General features: G+C 35.3%; 1 protein-coding gene and 1 non-coding gene across 3 annotated transcripts in view; both read left to right on the top strand.

Moving 5' to 3' along the window:
- LOC148876294 (Splicing factor, CC1-like protein) overlaps positions 1-13,059 on the top strand; it is a 28,160-nt gene extending 15,101 nt beyond the window's left edge. Inside the window, exons 4-13 of one of the 2 annotated variants that reach the window (XM_088966513.1) lie at positions 27-82; positions 2,914-3,133; positions 4,237-4,323; positions 4,422-4,496; positions 4,653-4,736; positions 9,310-9,374; positions 9,462-9,660; positions 9,732-9,820; positions 11,818-11,932; positions 12,752-13,059. In XM_088966513.1, coding sequence (XP_088822639.1) covers positions 27-82; positions 2,914-3,133; positions 4,237-4,323; positions 4,422-4,496; positions 4,653-4,736; positions 9,310-9,374; positions 9,462-9,660; positions 9,732-9,820; positions 11,818-11,932; positions 12,752-12,793 — 1,032 coding nt within the window. In that variant the 3' untranslated portion in view covers positions 12,794-13,059. Of the gene's footprint in view, positions 1-26; positions 83-2,913; positions 3,134-4,236; positions 4,324-4,421; positions 4,497-4,652; positions 4,737-9,309; positions 9,375-9,458; positions 9,661-9,731; positions 9,821-11,817; positions 11,933-12,751 lie in introns of both variants that reach the window. The other variant, XM_088966512.1, reaches the window with a different exon arrangement.
- A 3,364-nt stretch (positions 13,060-16,423) lies between these two features.
- TRNAN-GUU (transfer RNA asparagine (anticodon GUU)) lies at positions 16,424-16,497 on the top strand. Its single transcript has one exon. It is a non-coding gene; the product is annotated as a tRNA-Asn (tRNA).
- Positions 16,498-19,773: the final 3,276 nt, after the last annotated feature.

The raw sequence follows: 19,773 nt of genomic DNA, 5'->3' as shown, positions 1-19,773 counted from the left end.
TTGCTTCCTGCCATGCTTGCTTTCAGGTCAGGGATGTCCGGCTGATAATGGACCGGAATTCAAGGCGTTCAAAGGGGGTTGGGTATGCTACTTTCTTGTTTCTTTATTATATCTGTACATGCATGCTTTGTAGTTTGTAAGGAACTATCTGTTGCTGGATTTTTATTTTCTTCCTTTGATGATTACATTTACCTTAGATGTAATAGTACTGTGATAAGGAATCTATGATGGGGCGTGTGAAATGACTTGCACTCTTGTTTAGTCAATTCATGAAGCATGTTCAAGGTAGAAGAACATGGAACTTAAATTACTTATTTTTCCCATGAAGCCCACAATTTCCCTGAGGATCTATTTATAGTGGACTTAAGTGCAATCTTATTGTTCTCCCATTATGTTACAACATACAGGCCTAAACTTCTTTCTCAAGAGAATAAATGCAGGTAGTTAGTAAAGAAAAGTGATGAAAAGATGTTCCTATAATTTAACAATTGCCATGACACCAAACATGATGGAATAGTGGAACAAGATTCACATTAGATAATCCATATGGTTGGGGTAAGGCTTAGTTGAGAAAATGCCAACATTAAGAAGATTTCCAGGCTTCCAGCACTATAAAAATTTTTGTCTCTAGACTTATGGTCACTGGTCTTACAGGGAACTGCAATAATATCCTCCTTCCAAAGCATTGGCATTTATCAACCAGCTAACTTCTACTAGGACTGTCAATTGATTGGATGTTTGCATTCTTGCCATATTGATCCATCAGATGGTTATGGATGCTAAATATCAGAGTTGCAATTAACTGGTTTTCTAAATCTTAAGAGGAAATTTCGATTCTCTCCATTGCTTTGAGTAAATATTACTTGCACATGGGGCATCAGCTGAGACAATTTTATCTCCTATTTGGTGTGGGGTTCAACTCATGTGTAATTTCATTATTCGGACTGCATAATCAGTGAAAATTTCTTTCTTACTATTCAAACTGGTGGTTGATTACTTGATTTCTTGCCAATGGTTGCTGAATGGGTTCTTGTGCATCAAGATTTCAAAGATGTGTGAAGCGAAGATTTAGGGGAGAGGCTTTTGACGTCATTGGATTTAGATGCTGTATTTGATTAAATTATACTCAATGCTTTATATATTTTCAGCTTTCATGTTTTAGTGCAAACTATTCACCTAGCTAGTTCTACACTTTTCTCATATATTTTAATCGGAAAAAGGAATTTTATTTAAGGAAATTTTAAAGATACATTAAGGTGGAAAAATTCTCCACCCTAAACGAACAGAAGATTACAAATTTTCCCAAAACATTTGATGTCTAAAACCCACTTGTTTAGCTAGGGTATCCGCCATCCCATTAGCTGTTCTCATCCATTTAAAATTGACAGTTGGCTCCCTTGTTATACTTTTGATCTCCCAAAAGGCGTGTCTATAGACCCAAGGGATTTGGGTATTACTTCTTGTCCAGGAAATGATCACGTGGGAGTCCTCTTCCACCTCCAACTGATGGGACCCAACCTGCTTTGCATACTTTGCACCATGGAGTAAGGCCATCAATTCTGCTGTCAATGAATCACCATGCTCAAGAGGTCCTGAAAGCTATTACCTTGCCCTCTGAATCATGGAAGACCCCTCCCAACCGAGCCACACCTTGGTTGCCTATAAAGCTTCCATCAAAGTTAAGAATTATAAAGTTGGATGCTGGAGGTCTCCACTCCATGATTATTCTTACTTTTTCTTGAGCTGAAAGTGCCACTTCCTTCTAAGTTCTCAAAATGCCACTCAGTGAGAAGACTAGAAAGTCTTTCAGAATCTTAACCCAGCGCACAACTTTTTATTTTTAGTGTCCAAGACTTCCATTCCGGATCAGCTGTTCTCATTGAATATCCTTCCATTCCTTCTTCCCATATGGTCCAAATCAAAGCCACCCTTACTGCTCTCCACAATATCCTTCCTCATTGAATATCCTTCCTTCTTCCCATATGGCCATCTCAAGATGTTTGGATCAAAGAAACCCACTTCATCTTGAGGGCAAAGCCACCCCACTTCATCTTGAGGTTAAAGCCACCTGCACCCAAAGAGAAAAAGATTCTCCCAAATACAAAGCACAAAAGGGCAGTAAATACTGTCTTGGGCAAACTTTCTCTCCTCCCACCTACATTTTTCTGAATTGTGAAGTGTGCTATATTATATTATGAAAAATATATTTTGTGATTTGTCTCTTCACTATGCATGCATTAGCCATTCTGGATTGGAGATTCTATTCTAAGGATTTGCTTTATTTGGATTAATTCATTTAAAACATCTGCTTTGGGGTTAGATATTATTGGTTTTTCTTCAGGAGGCTGTGGCAGCTTCCATTTAATTGTTCTGAGCCTCTTTTTTCTTTGATTGTATTTTTTCATGTATTTTGAATCATTTAATAAAGCTATCTCATTACTGATGAAACAAACAAATGGGTCTTCTCTTTCTGAATGAGAAATACCTAAAAATTGAACCAATTTGATTTAGTTTTTGAACTAGTTCAGATGAGTGACCACACTAATGGGATTTATAAATATCTCTTGGGTCTATACATTCTCCCAAGATCCTTATGCGAACTCTAATTTAGACCTCTTAAGATTTGTTGATGTTGATTGTCATGTTCAAGCTGTTCAGGAGTTTTTGTCTTAACCATTTTTTTCTACTTTAATATTGATATTATCATAATTGTCATTACCTACCACTGGCTCCTCCAAAAAGATCTTATAAGCTACTTATTTATGTGAAGTTTTTGATGCCTCAGAAAAAAATAAAATATCAACGTTATTTTTTTGGTTCTTAGAAGTTTGTTTTTTTTTGCATTCCTTTTGGTGCTTTCCTTTTCCTATATTTTCCTCATAATTTTATTGTTGTCACATGTTGATGTTGCAGTTACATTGAATTTTATGATGCAATGTCCGTGCCAATGGCAATTGCTCTTTCTGGTCAGTTGCTTCTTGGTCAACCTGTTATGGTTAAACCTTCTGAAGCTGAAAAGAATCTTGTTCAGTCAACTGCTGGAGGAGCAGGGGGTCTTGCTGGTGGAGCAGGTGCAAGAAAACTTTATGTTGGAAACCTGCACTTCAATATGACAGAAGATCAGCTTCGACAGGTACACTGATTGAATCATTCAATTTTGTTAATTTGTTTTTGATAGTGGTAAAATTGCATTCTTTGATTTTTCATAACTTCCTTTTACTTGAAAAATGAGAAGACAATCTAAAGATGGTTTGTGAGGATATGTTGGAAAACATATGTATGGAATTTCTCTACTTGCACTTTATCCTGTATCTGTATCATTATCATGCAAGAAAAGTGTGGAAGGTGCCTTTACCATCGAAAGGAGCCTTTGTGTTGTGGCGTCACTCAACAATGCTGTACATATGCCTAACCAGAGATTCACTTTTAATAAGAGGTATTGATTTAACCTCGTATAACTGTGTAATGTTACAAGGAGGCAGAGTGGGTGGACCATCTTTTCATATAAAGCCCTTTTAGTGTAAAGGTGTGGAAAATTTTAAAGGGCTTAACATCATATGGTGTTTCCCCAAACATTACATGAGACTGTGCATAGCTGGCTAGCGTATGAATTTGTTGGATAATTTGGGATGAGGGGAATAAAAGAAATTTTGATAGGAAGCAAATATCCAGAAGTAACCAACCAGTAATGCTGTGGAAATGGCTTACTTATGGCTGTCGGTGAAGAACGAGCTGCACAATATCAATTGATAATTCCCAATCAGATGAAACTTGCTGAGAAATAGTGAGAGTTAAGGACCTTGTGGCCCCAAGTTTTAGTACACAAGTAAGAGATGTACAGAGAGCCTGCAATTCTGCTGAAGTACCTGAGTAACAAGATTAAGCCCATTACATTCATATACCACTTTCATTGCTCATGAGCTTTTTTTTAGTCAATAACACATTCAAAGGAGACAGGGCATTGCAAAGTAAATAGATCAATAGCATCATTTGGACATTGGAAGCAGGCCTTTAATTTCCCCCTCCTTTATACTAGTTGTATTGGTGTCATAGAGGAAGGACCTTGTCACATTTCTATGTTCATGCACAATCCTTTGTGCAAGTTTAATGTTGGAATTTATTTTCTTTTGACTTTTCTCTTCATAATATTATGTGTTGCTAATTTTTTTTTGATAAATGTATGTGGTGCTAATTTCTTCAGTGTGTCATACATTTTTTGATGATGCATTTCCTCAGGTTTTTGAACCATTTGGTCCTGTTGAGCTTGTGCAACTACCCCTGGATCCCGAGACAGGACATTGTAAAGGTTTCGGGTTTGTTCAAGTAAGTTTTGATTTCAAGTTGATGTTTTTATGATTAGACATTTTTCATACCAACTTATTTATGAATTCATTTACTTATTTATTTATTTATTTTTCCAGTTTGCTCAGATTGAACATTCAAAGGCAGCTCAAAGTTTGAATGGGAAATTGGAGATTGCTGGTCGAACAATCAAGGTTGGTGTATAGTTGTTTGGAAGTATGGGTTTAACCTTTATGGATATGCTAGTATTCAGTAATTCTTGTCTATCTTAAGTTGAATTTTATGAGTGGCATATATGGTGCTATCTAGGATTGTATCTGGTTTGGGATCTCATTTGTCCATGTCTACAGGTTTCATCTGTCACAGAACATGTTGCAGTGCAGGATGTTGGTGCAAATGCTGCTGATTTTGATGATGATGATGGGGGTGGTTTGGTAAGTCAAATCTGTCAGTGTTTTAAATTTTGTATATTGGAAGCGGTTAATGTTATGGTAGACTCTTAAGATATAAACTTGATTATCCTTGTCTAAATCAGGATGATTCTCAGTTAGTGAAACAAATAATATCTGATGCAAATTTTATAATTGTGGTGCTTAAATCAAATAAATTGTCAATAGAAAGCTATGTTTTTTTATTTTCAGCAAATGATAATAGTGTTAATAAGCTTGCAGTTGCAGAAGACATATTATATTTTAGAATTGCTACTTTTTTGTTGAAGGTAGGGCAGAATCTGGGCATGGTTTTCATCAAATTGCTTGGATTGACGTAGGAAAATCCATGTTTATATATGATATGTGGAATTTTTTGTAACTATGTTATAAATCACTTCAAATAACTTGGGATTCATGCTTATTCCTGGAAAATTTTCCTTTTGTTTTAGTTGTCATGTTCATGCTGTATATGAATCATATGCTTGATGTAGCTCATTAAAATCGATAAAACATAGAAAAAAATATTAGTTCGTAGTGGCTTAGCTATTCTCTCTTGTGTGGTTAAGCTTTCCCTTGGGAAACTTTGCAATGCTTACGCATCATTCATTTTGTTCTCCTAGTTACAAAAAATGTCTATTTCACTTATGTTTGATTCACTTTTAAATGTTACTAAGTTTTCATCCTTCTTTTGGAAAAATGTGTTTACAATTGCCATATCATTAGTTATTGGCCTATCGCAAATTATAAGATTGTATCTCATGTTTCATTCCTCTACGCAAGCCCAAATCCACCATGCACCATATCATATTCTGCACTTCTCTTCCCCACATGTCCATTTAGGCCTCCACTTATAAAAATCTTCTCTTCATTTGGTATTCTTAGATTTATCCTTGTAAGTTTTCCTAAAATAGTCTTCTCCACTTGAGGTGCATAAGCATTAATTATGTTAATCAGGGAGATCAACTATGGAAGCTATACTTTTGAGACAATTGATAGAAAACTGTGGAGAGAAGATGAGAGATCTCCATGTGATGTTCATCGACCTAGAAAAGGCATACTATAAGTTCTCAGATAAATAATGTTTTGGGTTTTGGAAAAGAAAGGAGTCCCAATAGGTATATAGCATAGTTGTCAAGGCGACGCCTAGGCGGGTGCGTAGGCACCCTTTGAGGCTCACCTTGCCTTATTGCCAAGCAGTTTTGTACTTTGTATTGTAAAATACTTTTTATTTATTTTTGACATTATAATTATAAAATAGGCACTATTGAACTAAAATATTCATTTTGTGTGTTTATATACTAATTTCTTTTAATTATTTTCTTATTTGTTAGGATTTAATCAATACTAACATTGCTAAATGCTGTGTTGAACCTCAAAGACTTCAAAACCTGAACCAATAAGTAAGAATTTAAAATTTTGTCTAATCAACACATTTACTACTACCACCACCACTACTACTACTACTACTACTACTACTACCACTACTACTTTTTTTTTCTTCTTTTCATATAACAAAAGTAAAGGTTCAGCCCCTATATTTTATTGAATTTTCTTTTCGTTCTTATTTTTTTCTTTTCATGAATATGTTGATTTTCTATACTTTAAAATGAGCTCTACTCTTCTTATGAAAATTATGAATAATTATTAAAGAAATATGGCTATGGTACCTAGGGAACTACCCTAGGGTCTATGTTTTCTATATAGCAGTGTTTTAAAAGGTGTGGGAAGCGTACGGCAGAGGTGTTGCCACCTCTGAGTCGTACGCCTCATACACTTTTTTCATGAGACGCGCTAGAGGCGTACTCCTCATGCGCCACATGCACACCCCATGTAAAAAGATAGAGAAAACAAAGAAAAAAGGAAAAAAAAAAAAGGAAAGGAAGGAAATGGAAGGGAAAGAAAAGGAAAGGGCAGGAAAGAAATCCCACCTATTAACTAGTGATATGCATCTTTTTTTTTTTTATCAGAAATGATAACTTTCATTAGAGATAAATTAACCTGAAATACAGAATTCAACCTTATTAGAAAAGGTTGATCCAATAAACATCAAACATTACAGCACTACCCAAACTAGTGATATGCATCTTCATTCTTCTTAATATAAAAGGTTTTTATTAAAAATAAAAAAAATGAGATCCTCCTTCCTCTTTTCCCTCCTCCTTCCTCCTCATCCCCCCCTCTCCCCCTCTCTCTTAAGTAGGCTTACGCCTCTTTGTGTTTGGGAGGCGTACGTCTCTTACGTTCTGAACTAGGCCTTGCGTCATGCCTGTAGGTAGTGGAATGCCTTGTGTCACGTCTCCACGTTTTATAACATTGGTATATAGACCTAATTAAGGATATATATGAGGGTGGACTCACGCCTCTAGATAGTGGGACACCTCGTTATGATACGAGTCTTCACCAAGGTTCAACCCCGAGCCCTATTTATTTGCATTGATCATAAAACAATTGATGAGACATATTCAAGAGGTCCATGGTGTATGTTTTGCTGATGACATTGTCTTAATTGTTGGAACTAATGAAGGAGTAAATGCAAAATTAAGTTTATGGACTACCTTAGAAATAAGAGGTTTTAAGTCAATGACTAAACTAGACACCTTCTGGAGGACTTCACATCTTATCTTTGGTGGTCAATAAAATTCATTCAATTATAAAAAGGAAAGCAATGACTCAATCACTAAAATCTTATTATTTAAAATATGATTCACGATCGAATCTTATGTCTGAATCCTTTTCTGCAAAAATCTAAAGATTTTTGTTTGAATCCTACGATTTGTTCATAAATATTACGATTTAGATGATTTGTGTGATTCAAATCAACTCAATAAAAAGTACAAATAATCTTACGATTTATGATACGATTCGTGATTCGAGTCGATTCAACTTTTCTACAATTACGATTTTCAGAACATTGTGTAAGAGCTGAACTGAAGGCACTGCTGCAAGGATTAAGATTATCAATACAACTTGGACTCTGAGAGCTGGAAGTGGAAGACGATTAAAAAATGGTTTTATCTTGGACAAGCAAAATCAATTCATCTCATTGGATTTACGGGCATGCTTTAAGGGAGATATAGAACAATGTAGTAGGGATTTGTTGGAATATTCCAACTTATTGTAACAAAATGAATTTATTTTAATGCTTTTTTATCAATAGAATTTATTTATTTATTTTAATGCTTAATGATTTTCTTTTCTGATAACAAAAAAAGGAGATTAAGGAGGATGTTGCCCTTAGAATTAGAGCAGGATGGAAAAAATGGAGGGGGTCCATCTGGAGTCTTGTGCGATAGATGGATACTACTTAGATTCATAAAATGAGAGAAAATAGACTAAGATGGTTTGGTCAGGTGCATAGAAAACCACCAACAGTACCCGCTGGAAGAAGTAATCTGTTGCAATTTGAAGTGGCTAGAAGGGCTAGGGGTAGACCAAAAAGGACTTGGGTGGAAGTAGTGACATAGCAGACCACCTCATATGGTTGGGATAAGGTTTGGATGGTGATGGTGTTTATATGGATTGAGCTACTGCCACTCTTGATAGGATTTTGGGTGGTATAAGCTTAAGGAATAGGGGGACTCTCATATTATATAAGGCTTTACAAGAGATAGAGGAGAGTGTCCATTGATGTATCACCATTGCATAACAGAAACTAGATTTTTGGTAGCAGGGGACTGAGGTAGTAAGGAATAGGTTGCACTGAGGTTTCTACATTCTGACCTATAGAGTTTTTAGCCTTGCTCAATAATGGATGATTTCTACATTCCTTCTGATGTATCTTTCTTCTGATGGATTTTTGATGTATCCTCTGTATCTTTTCTTCTGGAATGGTCATTGAGTGGGTCATGGTTCAACTGATTTGGCAGCACATCATAAATTAAGTTTAAGTATAAATGTAATAAATAAGAGGTTTTGTGGTTCAACTAGTTTTACCAAAAAGAGTGGTTTGATCATATTCTCGGAAGTGGAGAGGAACTGGGTTCTGAACAGATTGTTAAAAATTTAGATTCCATTAGGATTGTATTAATCTCTAGGAAGTTTACTTCAGCATTTCAGGAGGCTAAATCTTTTTATAATAGTTGTTATTGGTGGAATTTGCCTCCTAAATGTGTTTAACAGGTTGTGAACTCTTTATTTTGCTGTTAATATATATTTCCTATTTACTTTTAAAAAAAGATGGTTACAAGGACTTAAATGCTGCAGGAGCATATAATTTAATTTGTATTATTATGACCAAGGAATATATTTAAATTTTAAACTTAACTCCATTATAAGGGTTCACCAACCATTGGCTTAAAATTGGAAATGTGATGTTCTAATAGTTAGATCCTTGTTTCAGTGGATCCCAGAACTGCATTGTCAGGGTTTCCATTTCTTTTTTGTTCCAATATCTTTATGCTCCAGTGATGTGCTGAATTGAAAAATATGTTCATTAAATCTTCATACTACTACCAATAACAATCAATCATGAAAAAGAGCGAGGAACAGGAAAAAGCCACATCAATCATTCACACATATTTCAACATTGAGTAGATGTAATTCCAAGTAATGATGTTGGTTGATCATTTCAATGCAGGCTTTAAATGCTCAATCTAGAGCAATGCTTATGCAGAAATTGGATCGAACAGGCATTGCCACAAGGTTTGTATTTTTTTCTCATTTCTAGCCTTTTCTTTTCTAGAAGTTAAATGTCTTCATACACGAACTAAGCTTGCAGAGATGCAGCAGCATTGCAGGGTCACTTGGAGTGCCTTTACTTAATGGTGCAGCCCCAAATCTACAATCTTCTGGTGTACCCATGAATGGACAAACTGCAGGTCTTGCTTCAGCTCTTCCAGCATTAGTTGTCACATCTCCAGTTACTGAACCCATTGGGAATCCTAGCGAGTGCTTATTGTTGAAGAACATGTTTGATCCAGCCACTGAGGTTTGTAATTTACTTGTTTTATTTGGTTGTTCTACTTGTGGAAATATTGAACTTCATATTTACTGTGCCAGACGGATCCTGACTTTGATTTGGACATTAAAGAGGAAGTTCAAGAAGAATGTTCTAAAATTGGCCCTGTCAAGCATATCTATGTTGACAAGTAAGTGTTAACCATTCATTTACATCTTGATCTGGTGTTTACTTCATTATCTATGTGCAAATGTTTTTATAAATATGGATTAAAATAGTTTTTATTTGATAATTAACACTGAATTTTTATTAAATATAAACAGTGAAGGATGTGTACAACTTTTCACTCACCCTTTCAGAGTATGTCATTGTAATCCTATCCCTTGTATGTTCATATTAGAACTGAGCCCAAAACAATTGATTGCTTCATATTACCTTTTAACTATTATCATACTTCTATCCCTACAACTCATGAGGCCCTTTTGATCTCAATTCTATCAAGCAAAGTATAGACATAGGCATGGTGTTGGGAGATTTTCTTGGCATTTCATTCTCAATGGTGAAGATAATGGCATGAGCTGTACAAGTCTAGGGTGTTAAAGGACCATGAAATGTGCGCAATGAATTCATGTAGGTTAGATCGAGCAGCTGAGGTTAGTTTGGACTTTGGATTCAGATTGGTCTATTGACAACCTGGAATGTTGGCTGGGTTGTAGAAAAGGTAAGGATCCGACTTTACAAAGGCATGGAGGTGAAATCTCGTGGCAGAGGTTATAGCTGTAGCAGTACTAGAGGAAAGAGACATGGCAGTAGGGAGAAGAAGGTTGCGGATTAGTTCCTGTAGTGATATGCTGATGTACTTTCATTGTTTTGTGATACTGTTTTTTGCTCGGTCTATTGGGTCCTGATGGGTGGTGTTTCTGATATGTGGGCTTGTTTTGAATACAACCCAACCTTTGCTGTTTGTGGGTCTCCTGGTTCTGGGCCTGTTCTGATGGCCCTTTGTTTTTTATTTTTATTTTGTTTAATTCATTATACCTTTCCTCTTCTCAAAAAAGCAGCACCTTTTGGAAATCACAAAAGGAAACCTGTGGATTTTTTGCTTTTTTTTTTTAGACTCGTATGTCTACTGTTTTTTTTAATTATTAAAAATCCTAAATATTTTATTATTCTAAGTAAATATATATAAATGAAAATTTTATTAGAAAAGTAGTCCACATTAGAACTAGGGAAAGAGAAACAATTAACACTAGGGATTCATCAAAAAAAAAAAAAAAACAATTAACACTAGGGAATCCTTCCCCCTTCTTTGGCCTCTAATATCTTTTTGCTTATTTGATAAAGGCAGCCCTAGAGTTAGAGCCCAATTTTAGAAGCCCTCTATAAATCATTTAGACTAAGGATTAAAGTATTGGTATCTGGTATCTTATTGGACTGCTCAGATATGGATATGGTAATGCTAGGGAAATGCATGCAAATTACATAAATACATTAATAACACTAAATCTAAAGCTGAATTCTCTAAGAATAAAGTATAAACACATGAGAAATACATACTTTAATATGTTATATGAAGAGAAACATTACAATCAACACTACCAAGACTCTAGAACATGTATACTGTATACATCATGCAATAATTCTCACTCTACTTCAAAATTTTATTAAATTTTTAGAAAAAAATTATTAATTTAGCATTTTATATAAATAATAACTCCATTTTTTTCAAATAATAAATATGTATTTATTTTTAATATATAATTAATATGTAAAATAAAACATGCAAATCATTTCAATAGATAAAATAATTTCTTTTATAATTATAATATTTGATTTTTATTGAAATTCAAAAGCAATCCAAAAGCGATCAATATACAATTTTCATCAAACTAGGCACTGATATGCTTCCATAATCAATATCGGTGCATATTGGACTGCATCCCCCAATATGGTGCAATAAAGCCTGATGCAGAGGCATATTGTGCCAATGTGCATGACTCGTGGGATACATATCCAGTGGTGGTGTATCCTGTATCTATGGCCATGGATACGGATAGGATATACACCTCATATCAGAATATCATATCGATACTTTAAACCTTATCTGCATGTGAGCATACATCACATTGATGCCTTCCTATCGTGTGCTGAATCGTCTCTCATTATTCGAGTTGTTTTATTTTGCAGGAATAGTGCTGGTTATGTCTATTTGCAGTTTGAAACTGTTTCAGCTGCAGCTAGTACTCAACGGGCAATGCATATGCGATGGTTTGCGCGTAGGTTAATCTCAGCTGTTTTTATGGTAATGTGCTTAAGTCTTTGCTTGCTAATTTTGCTTGTTTATTTTCTTTGTTTCCTTCAAGTTTTTTTCTTGTTTTTCTTTTTCTTAAGTAATTTATCCATGTTCAAATTACTTATTCTTTGAAAATAATCACAATAAAATGCCACTAGGTTCTTGAGAACCTCTTCTCAGAACCTGAATGGCTAATGGCGCTGAATTCATAATTTGATGTTTGAAAAGGCTTATTCTAATTTGTGGATTTGGAACCCCATAGTTGTTTTGATATTGTAACCCCTCCTTTAGCCGAACTATTCAAGAATGCAGCTACTAAGGGTCTTGCTTCTCTATTGACAAATATGAGAAGCTAAGGGCTTTGCCACCTCGAAGTTCTCCTTCAGCTATCAATCCATTCCCATCTGAAGATGATTTCTTCAGACTTTTTCTTAGTGTGTGCAACTCTGCTATCAATGTTGCCTTCTCCAATCGGCCTGGAGAAGCGTACGAGGGGTTGTCCCATTGAGCTGTGGAGATCTCTAAAACGTACATTTTAAAAAATGATTCTGTGGTTTATATATACTTCACAACCATAAAAAATGAGAAAAGATCTGACCCTCCCACTTTCCTGTTTAGACCCGTCTTGGTTGGTATGATGTGTTATTGAGTGCACTTGCCAGACACGAGGATGGAATTAATTTATGGAAAATTATAGTACTCGTTTCTCTGACTGGACAATGCAAGCGAATTCACTCTTGTGCATTTATGATTCATTGATACTGTCATTTGATCTGTAGCAATCTCTTTTCTGGACATGTGTTTATAATATTATATTCTTTCTTGCAGCCACCCCACGAATATGAAGCAAAGTTCAGAGGCAGCATCTAATGCCGATTTATTAGGGAATTTCTTTGAATTAGGTTGGTTTTTGATTGTCTACTGGCTGGCTGGCTTTGTAGAATCGTTTAGACATCCTTTCATTTATACGGTTAAGTGTACAAATAGAAATTCTTAAGGGAGGCCAACTTAAGGTAACATTAGTGCTTGTTTCTCTTATGATGGGCGTCCTGTATTTTGCTGTTAAAATTTGGTTACATGTCGACAGTTGTATTACTATAAGATTTTCTGTTTCCTGTATTGTTTTTGTTAGTTTATTACTTTGTTTTGATGATATAACCAGGCTTTGCAGTTTGTAGGGAACATAGAATGAGGCATGAGACATCGTTGAATTCTATGACTCCCTATTTACTGCTTACAACCTCGAGGCCCAGCTAAAGGGAAATATCATTATGTTGTAATACGGTTTTGTAACATTGTTATGCGCTCAAATTAATGTACTAAATGATAAAAAAACGTGAAGATAATATGATACCTCTCTGGGTATGGTCACAACTGACCCATGTTAATATGATATCCCTCTCATCTAAACATTCCCCCTAGTTCCCTTTTTCCTCTCTTTTCACAGAACTTTTGTTGACCTTAATAATAGAATTAGTATCGGGACACTTTGAGGCTGCATTTGGCATTCCTTATTTTAACGATTTTCCTCCTTTATGCAGGTAAAATGCCCTTATGACAGTTTTTTACAGAAAAAAGGAGATGCATCATACATCCTTAAAATAATGCCAAATGCAGCCTTAAAATAATGCCAAAGTAAAACGGTTGATTTGCTTTTGTTCGACTAATGTTTATAAATGCAGGGTGCAGATCTGATGGACCCGTAACATGCATTTTGACTGTTTCGTCTGAATGGATTGACATGTGATTAGGGCTCAAGGTTCAAAATATTGATATGCCGGTTATGCCCATACGGGCGTATCGGGCAAACTGATACAGCTTTTGATGCTTTATATTATTAAATTTTTTTGCAACCAGTTCAGGGGGGGGGGGGCGGTTTAGGGCTTTACTCCTGAACCGGTCAGACCTCTGATATACTCACTGTAGGGGTGTATCAAAGGGGTACTGGAATGGGCCAATACGTGTCGATACTTTGACCCTTGTTAGGGCTGTCAATGGGTTGGGTCAGGCCGGACCCAGAACCGAGTTGAAAAGAAATATAAAGGAATTGGAACTGAATCAAACTGGATAGGATATGCAATTTTAGACCGAAAACTGAACTGATTGATTCTTGAAACAATTGACACCTCATGGGTCCGATTATAATTAAGGACCGTATTGGGTCTCAATCAGTTTGGTACTGGATAGAACTGGTTCCAAATCAATAATAATCATGATAATATATTAGAAATCTGAACTGTCCCATTGGTATCAGATCCTGAAACCAAAACTGGCCTGAATGGTTTGTGCCCGTTGGGTCAGACCTGACCCATTGACAGCTCTATATATCTAAAAAAAATAAAAAATGAAATAAAAGTGAAAATGGCCTGAAAATTGTATCTCCTGGTCAAATGGGTTGATGATTTGACTGTCCAGGTCAATATATTGACTAATTTAGTATTTTTTGAGGAAAAAAAAAACGGTTTGGGGTTGAAGTGAACTGGTCTCCTGATTGGTTTTCATGTAAATTGTCTGACGAACAGTGGTTTGAAAACCATGGTCGAACCCTCAAAATGTATTGCAAATTGTGGAACTTTTAATTTTAAAAGCTCTGGCTTTCCCATGTGCGACCCTCTCATCCATTCTTATCAATATAATTTGACTTCTACGACCATTCTTTAGTCCTTTGCTAAGAAGCCTTAAACCCTATGGTTCTCTTTTCACTTGTGATCGGCTCTTGGTTTTCAGGATCACTAATATGATGGAGAAGGGTTGGATTATTTGAATAGTTTCAAGCGTTTGTCAAAAATTGTTTTTTGAGAGTTTGTCAAAATCGAAATTATTATAAATTTCTGTTTTTATTAATTTATTTTTTTTGGGTAAACTAATGATTTAAATCAAAGCAAAACAAACAAAACAATCAATATTTTTGACTTGCCGTTGACCCAGATGGTTGGTCCATTTGGCTCGGGAACCGTCTAGGCAATTGGTTCCATTTTACCACAAATTCAGTCCTCCAAAACCATTGAATTGCTCAGTGACCCGCTAACTTAGGTGGTCGAACTGTTCAATAGTTTTGGCCATTTTTTTTTCAATGTTTTCAAAATCGGATTGGACTGGACGGTCGGATCGGAAAAATCGGGAACCAGTCACATGACTAATTCCATTTTACCCTAAAACTGTTGTTTGGCTAAAAACTGTTGATTTGGTTAGCGAACTATTGGCCTGGGCGAAAAAATTGTTGAACCGTTTGACCCAAGAACAATTTTTGGCCATTTTTGGGCTTTTTAATTTTTTTTAATTTTTTTTGTCAAAGTTGACTGCCTGTTTAGACAGGATGATCGGATTGTTTGACCCAGGAACTGGACCCCAAAATGGTTTCATGTTCAATCCAATTTAGAAACCTTGTATTATTTTGTTGGAGCGGGCTGTCCGTTTGAATCGAACATCAAATTGTCAACCTAGAAATCGGTGGATAGAGCGGTTTTGGTTCTGATTGGTTTTTAAAACCTTGCTTGGATGCACTCCATGCAAGTCTTAACAAACGAACCTGAGTCACTAAAACCCTTCTTAGCTAGACAATGGAACAAAGGATAAAAGAGAAATTGATGTTTTCATTTGAATACTCGATGGGAGGCATGTTACATCAACTGTTAGGAGTGGCCACGAGTCAAGCTTTTCACTAGCTATTCAAGTTCGGCTCATGAAAAGCTCAACTCGACTTTATTTTAATTGAGCCTAAGCCTAGTTTATAGGCTCATTTGCTAATAATAACATTATAGAAAATAATATATATAATAAAAATGTTATATATATAATATTTTTATTTTTATATATAATATTAACTAATTATTATAAATCTTAATTTTTAAATATCAAATAAAAAATAATTATATATATTTATTTTTATAAAACATTTTTCCAAGGTTCAAAATATTGATATGCTCGATACATCGATAGGGGCATATCAGGCAAATTGATACAACATTTTGTGCTTGCTTTTTTATTTATTTATTTTTTTCCCAATCGGTTTAGGGGGGCGGTTTAGGTCTCCTCCACCCTTGAATCGGTCAGACCCCTAATACACCCATTGTAGGGGCGTATCAGAGGGGTCCCAGAACAATACGTATTAGCCGATACGGGCTAGTATATGTCGATACTTTGAACCTTGCATTTTTTTCAAGTCGAGTTCAATCCAAACTCGAACTCAAGGTTCTAACTCGAACAACTAACTATTTAGTTTGGCTCGACTCGAATCCACCCTTATCAGCCGTTATTAGTCAAAATATATTTTTTTATTTGTACTCAAGGATTGTGGTTATGGGGTTGGGGATGGGTTACTCCGTTGTGTAGCCCCGTGGAGACAAAAGAAACAAGAGAATAAAAGATTTGTTTATGTTATGGGGTTTTCTTAGATGATATATGTTTAAATTAACATGCGTTCATGGAAATGTCAGAAAAATAAGAATTGTTCATGTTATTGAGTTCTTAGAAGATATATGTGCAAATTTAATCAGCATTGCTGGAGTAGCTCAGTTGGTTAGAGCGTGTGGCTGTTAACCACAAGGTCGAAGGTTCAAGCCCTTCTTCTAGCGTTATTATTAAATTTTTTGCCTTTCCCTCTTTTCATTGGTGATTCTTTTCTTGAGTTTCTTGTATTTGCTATTTTACTCATTTTTTGTTTTCTACCCTATTTATTTTGATATGTCCAAGAAACCAAATCGTTTATGGGTTCAAACTTCAAAGAGATTTGAGTTTTCCTAGAGGTTTTTCCTTCCGGAGGTTAACGATCTCTGTTTTATCTATAGGCTTTGTTTACTTTTCGGTAAGTTATTTATCCAGTTAAATGCAATTACTTAGGTAAGTTTTTCTTGGGAAACGCTTACCCAGGTAAGTGCATTTACCCATGTTCTTTTATTTCTCAGGTAATTAAGGTAATGACCATTTTAGTCATAAAAATCCATTATTAAAAGGGGCACTTTTGTCCCATTGAAGTGGTAGCAGCTTTCTTCATAGGTGGGAAAATTATTTATCCACCTAGGAGATGGGTATCATTTTCCTGGATAAGTGATACCTAGGAAAATAAACTTTCCCTGGCCCCCACATTAATTTGAAAAATGAACATGGGATTCTTTGTCAATGAGAACTAAAATCCCATTGACCAACTTTCCCTCTTCTCAAAATCCAAAACCTTAAAGTGAGTCAATTGTCATGCATAAAAGCTTGTATAAAGCAACATTGTATGATTCTGACAGTTTAACAACTAATCCCAAAAAACGTTTTGCTACTAATTATGGATGATGGTGTCAGCTAATTTGCTAGTGAGTCATCACTGCATCATTTATAGCAATAGATAGATGTGTTTCTAGGAGAAACAAATGCTCTTTGATTTATTGTTTGGTTCTAAGACTCTAGATTTGGGAATTCTCCTCTCATCTGTTTTTTTTTTTTTTTTTTTTTCTACCAAGAAAATCTTGTAGTAACAGTGATAATTTGACTATATCTGTAAAGATTACCACAACTATAGTTATTTTAAATAACGAGTACCCCTCATCAATTGTGTTGCTGCTTTTAACAATAAATTAGTGTCATGGATTCAGCCATTTATGGGTTGGGGAGGAGGACAGTAACCAGTCAAGAAATGACCTAGTATATTAAAAATACCCAAGTCCTTTGGTGTTAAATCTTGTATAAGCTAATTTCTTGCTGGCTTGTTTTAACTAGTCCCCTGTCGGGTTTACTGCACTTACTCTACTGATGTCTATCTAATGGACAAAGAACTATCCTTACGTGTTATTTTCTTGAAGTTGTACAGATGTGATTGGTCTGTCATTCTTTTTTTTTTCTATGCTAACAGTTTTACAGATATGGCTGGTCTTTGTTCTTCTCACATTTTTATTAGAACCATGTATTGCTGTGTATACAGTTGAAATTAGGAGAGTGTCTTCAATGGTTAATGGAACTAAAATTTCAAAGGCCTATTTCTGAGCAGAAAGTGTGATCAACTCGTGGTAGGGCATACGTTGTTACGTAGAATACATACAAGATCCTCCCTTTCAGATAGTATTATACATCTTCGTTTTTCTTAATATAAATGATTTTTATTAAAAATAAAGAAATGAGATCTACCTTCCTCTTCTTTTTTCTCCCCATCTTTCCTCTTGATCCTTTTCCTCTTAAGGAGGCCTACGCCTCTACATTATGAATTACACCTCATGTCTTCAGGTAGTGGAACGACTCCTGTCATGCCTCCGCATTTTAAAACATTGATTATATATGATTTTGCATTGTATGCTACTCCACAGGGTTTTCCCAAACATTATACAAATAACATATGATGATACTAATAAGTAATCAAGGATGGCCTGAACATTTTCCTTTAAAACTTCAGCAGTGATCTTTTCTTTATCCAAGAGAAAGAGGAAAAATCAGCTTGCATAGTTGCAAAGTTTTTTTCCCCTCCAAGAGAAAGAAGGTTTGCAATGTGCTCCTTATTAACATTTCTTAGTAGTAGGAATAGCTATTTCAAAGTCAAATGTGGTCTTTCGCTAGAACCAATGAAATAAAATGCACTGTCATGTATACAAATAAATCATTGAACAAGGCACTAGTTCTTGCATCTGTGATTTTGCTCTCAACCTACATGCATGCATGAGTAACAAACATGGATTTGGTAGCAATTGACACTCTCACTTAGGGGTGGCCACGAGCTGAGCTTTTCACGAGATAGTCGAGTTCAGCTCGTGAAAAGTTTGGTTCAACTTGGTCTAAATCGGGCTTCTTCAAGACGGGATAGATCCTAATATATAGGCTCGTTTGCTTAATAGAATCGAGCTCGAGCCCAATAAAACTTGGCTTGTGAGGCTCACGAGTTTAATCGAGTTTTTACATATATATGGAGAAGTGTATACATACATACATACATACATACATATAATATTATATATTTATATTATACATATAAAAAATATAATATTATATATAATAATAACTAACTTTTATAATTCTTAATTTTTTATATATCAAATAAAAAAATTATATGTATCTGTTTTATTTTTTATTAAATGTTTGGCTCATAGTCGAGCTCAAGCAAAGTTGAGCTCGAACTTACGAGCTTTTGACTCAAGCCGAATTTGAACTCAAGTCACTAGCTCAAATTGAGTTCGATCTCAAGCTCGAGCCTGGTGGTTTATATTGGCAAGCTAAGCTCGAATAGCTAGATATTCAGCTTGGCTCGACTCGAATCCACCTAGTCTCACTGATGAAATTTTTGTGTCTCTCCACAACATCTGGCTTCTTTTGATTTAAGCAGTAGACTAATATTGATTATTTAAAACTAACTCCCAACTCATATCTTGTCCTTTTATGCACCCAGTTGCTAGAACACTTTCTGATCTATTTTGTTGTTGAATAGTCTAGTGGATGGTGTTCTTAGGCAAGAAATCAACATATTCCATTATATGTAGCATTTCTTCAGACACCTAGCATCTTTACATATCATAGTAGAGAGATGGTGAACTTTTATACAATAACAGTTATAAGTGTGTTCATACTAGGGGTGGATTTGAGCCGAGCCAAGCCGAGCCGAATAGTACCAGGTTCAAGCTCGGCTCGAGACTATTCTATAAGGCTCAAACACAAGCTCGAGCTCGATTTTGAGAAAAAAATATTTTATAAAAATAAAAATAATATATAAAAAATATTTTAAATTTAAAAAATTAAGAATTATAATAATTAATGATTATATTATTTTTATTTTATATATATTCAAGTCGGTTCACAAGCCTCACGAGCTGAGCTGTAATAGGTTTGAGCTCAGCTCGTTTAATAATCGAGCCATTGAATTGGTCTCAAGCTCGAGCTCGGTCGAG

This window comes from Nelumbo lutea, chromosome 1 (assembly GCF_056320005.1).
Source record: "Nelumbo lutea isolate HS-2025 chromosome 1, American lotus-T2T, whole genome shotgun sequence".
Classification (NCBI taxonomy): Eukaryota; Viridiplantae; Streptophyta; class Magnoliopsida; order Proteales; family Nelumbonaceae; genus Nelumbo; species Nelumbo lutea.
This window is presented reverse-complemented; position numbering and strand designations above follow the sequence as displayed.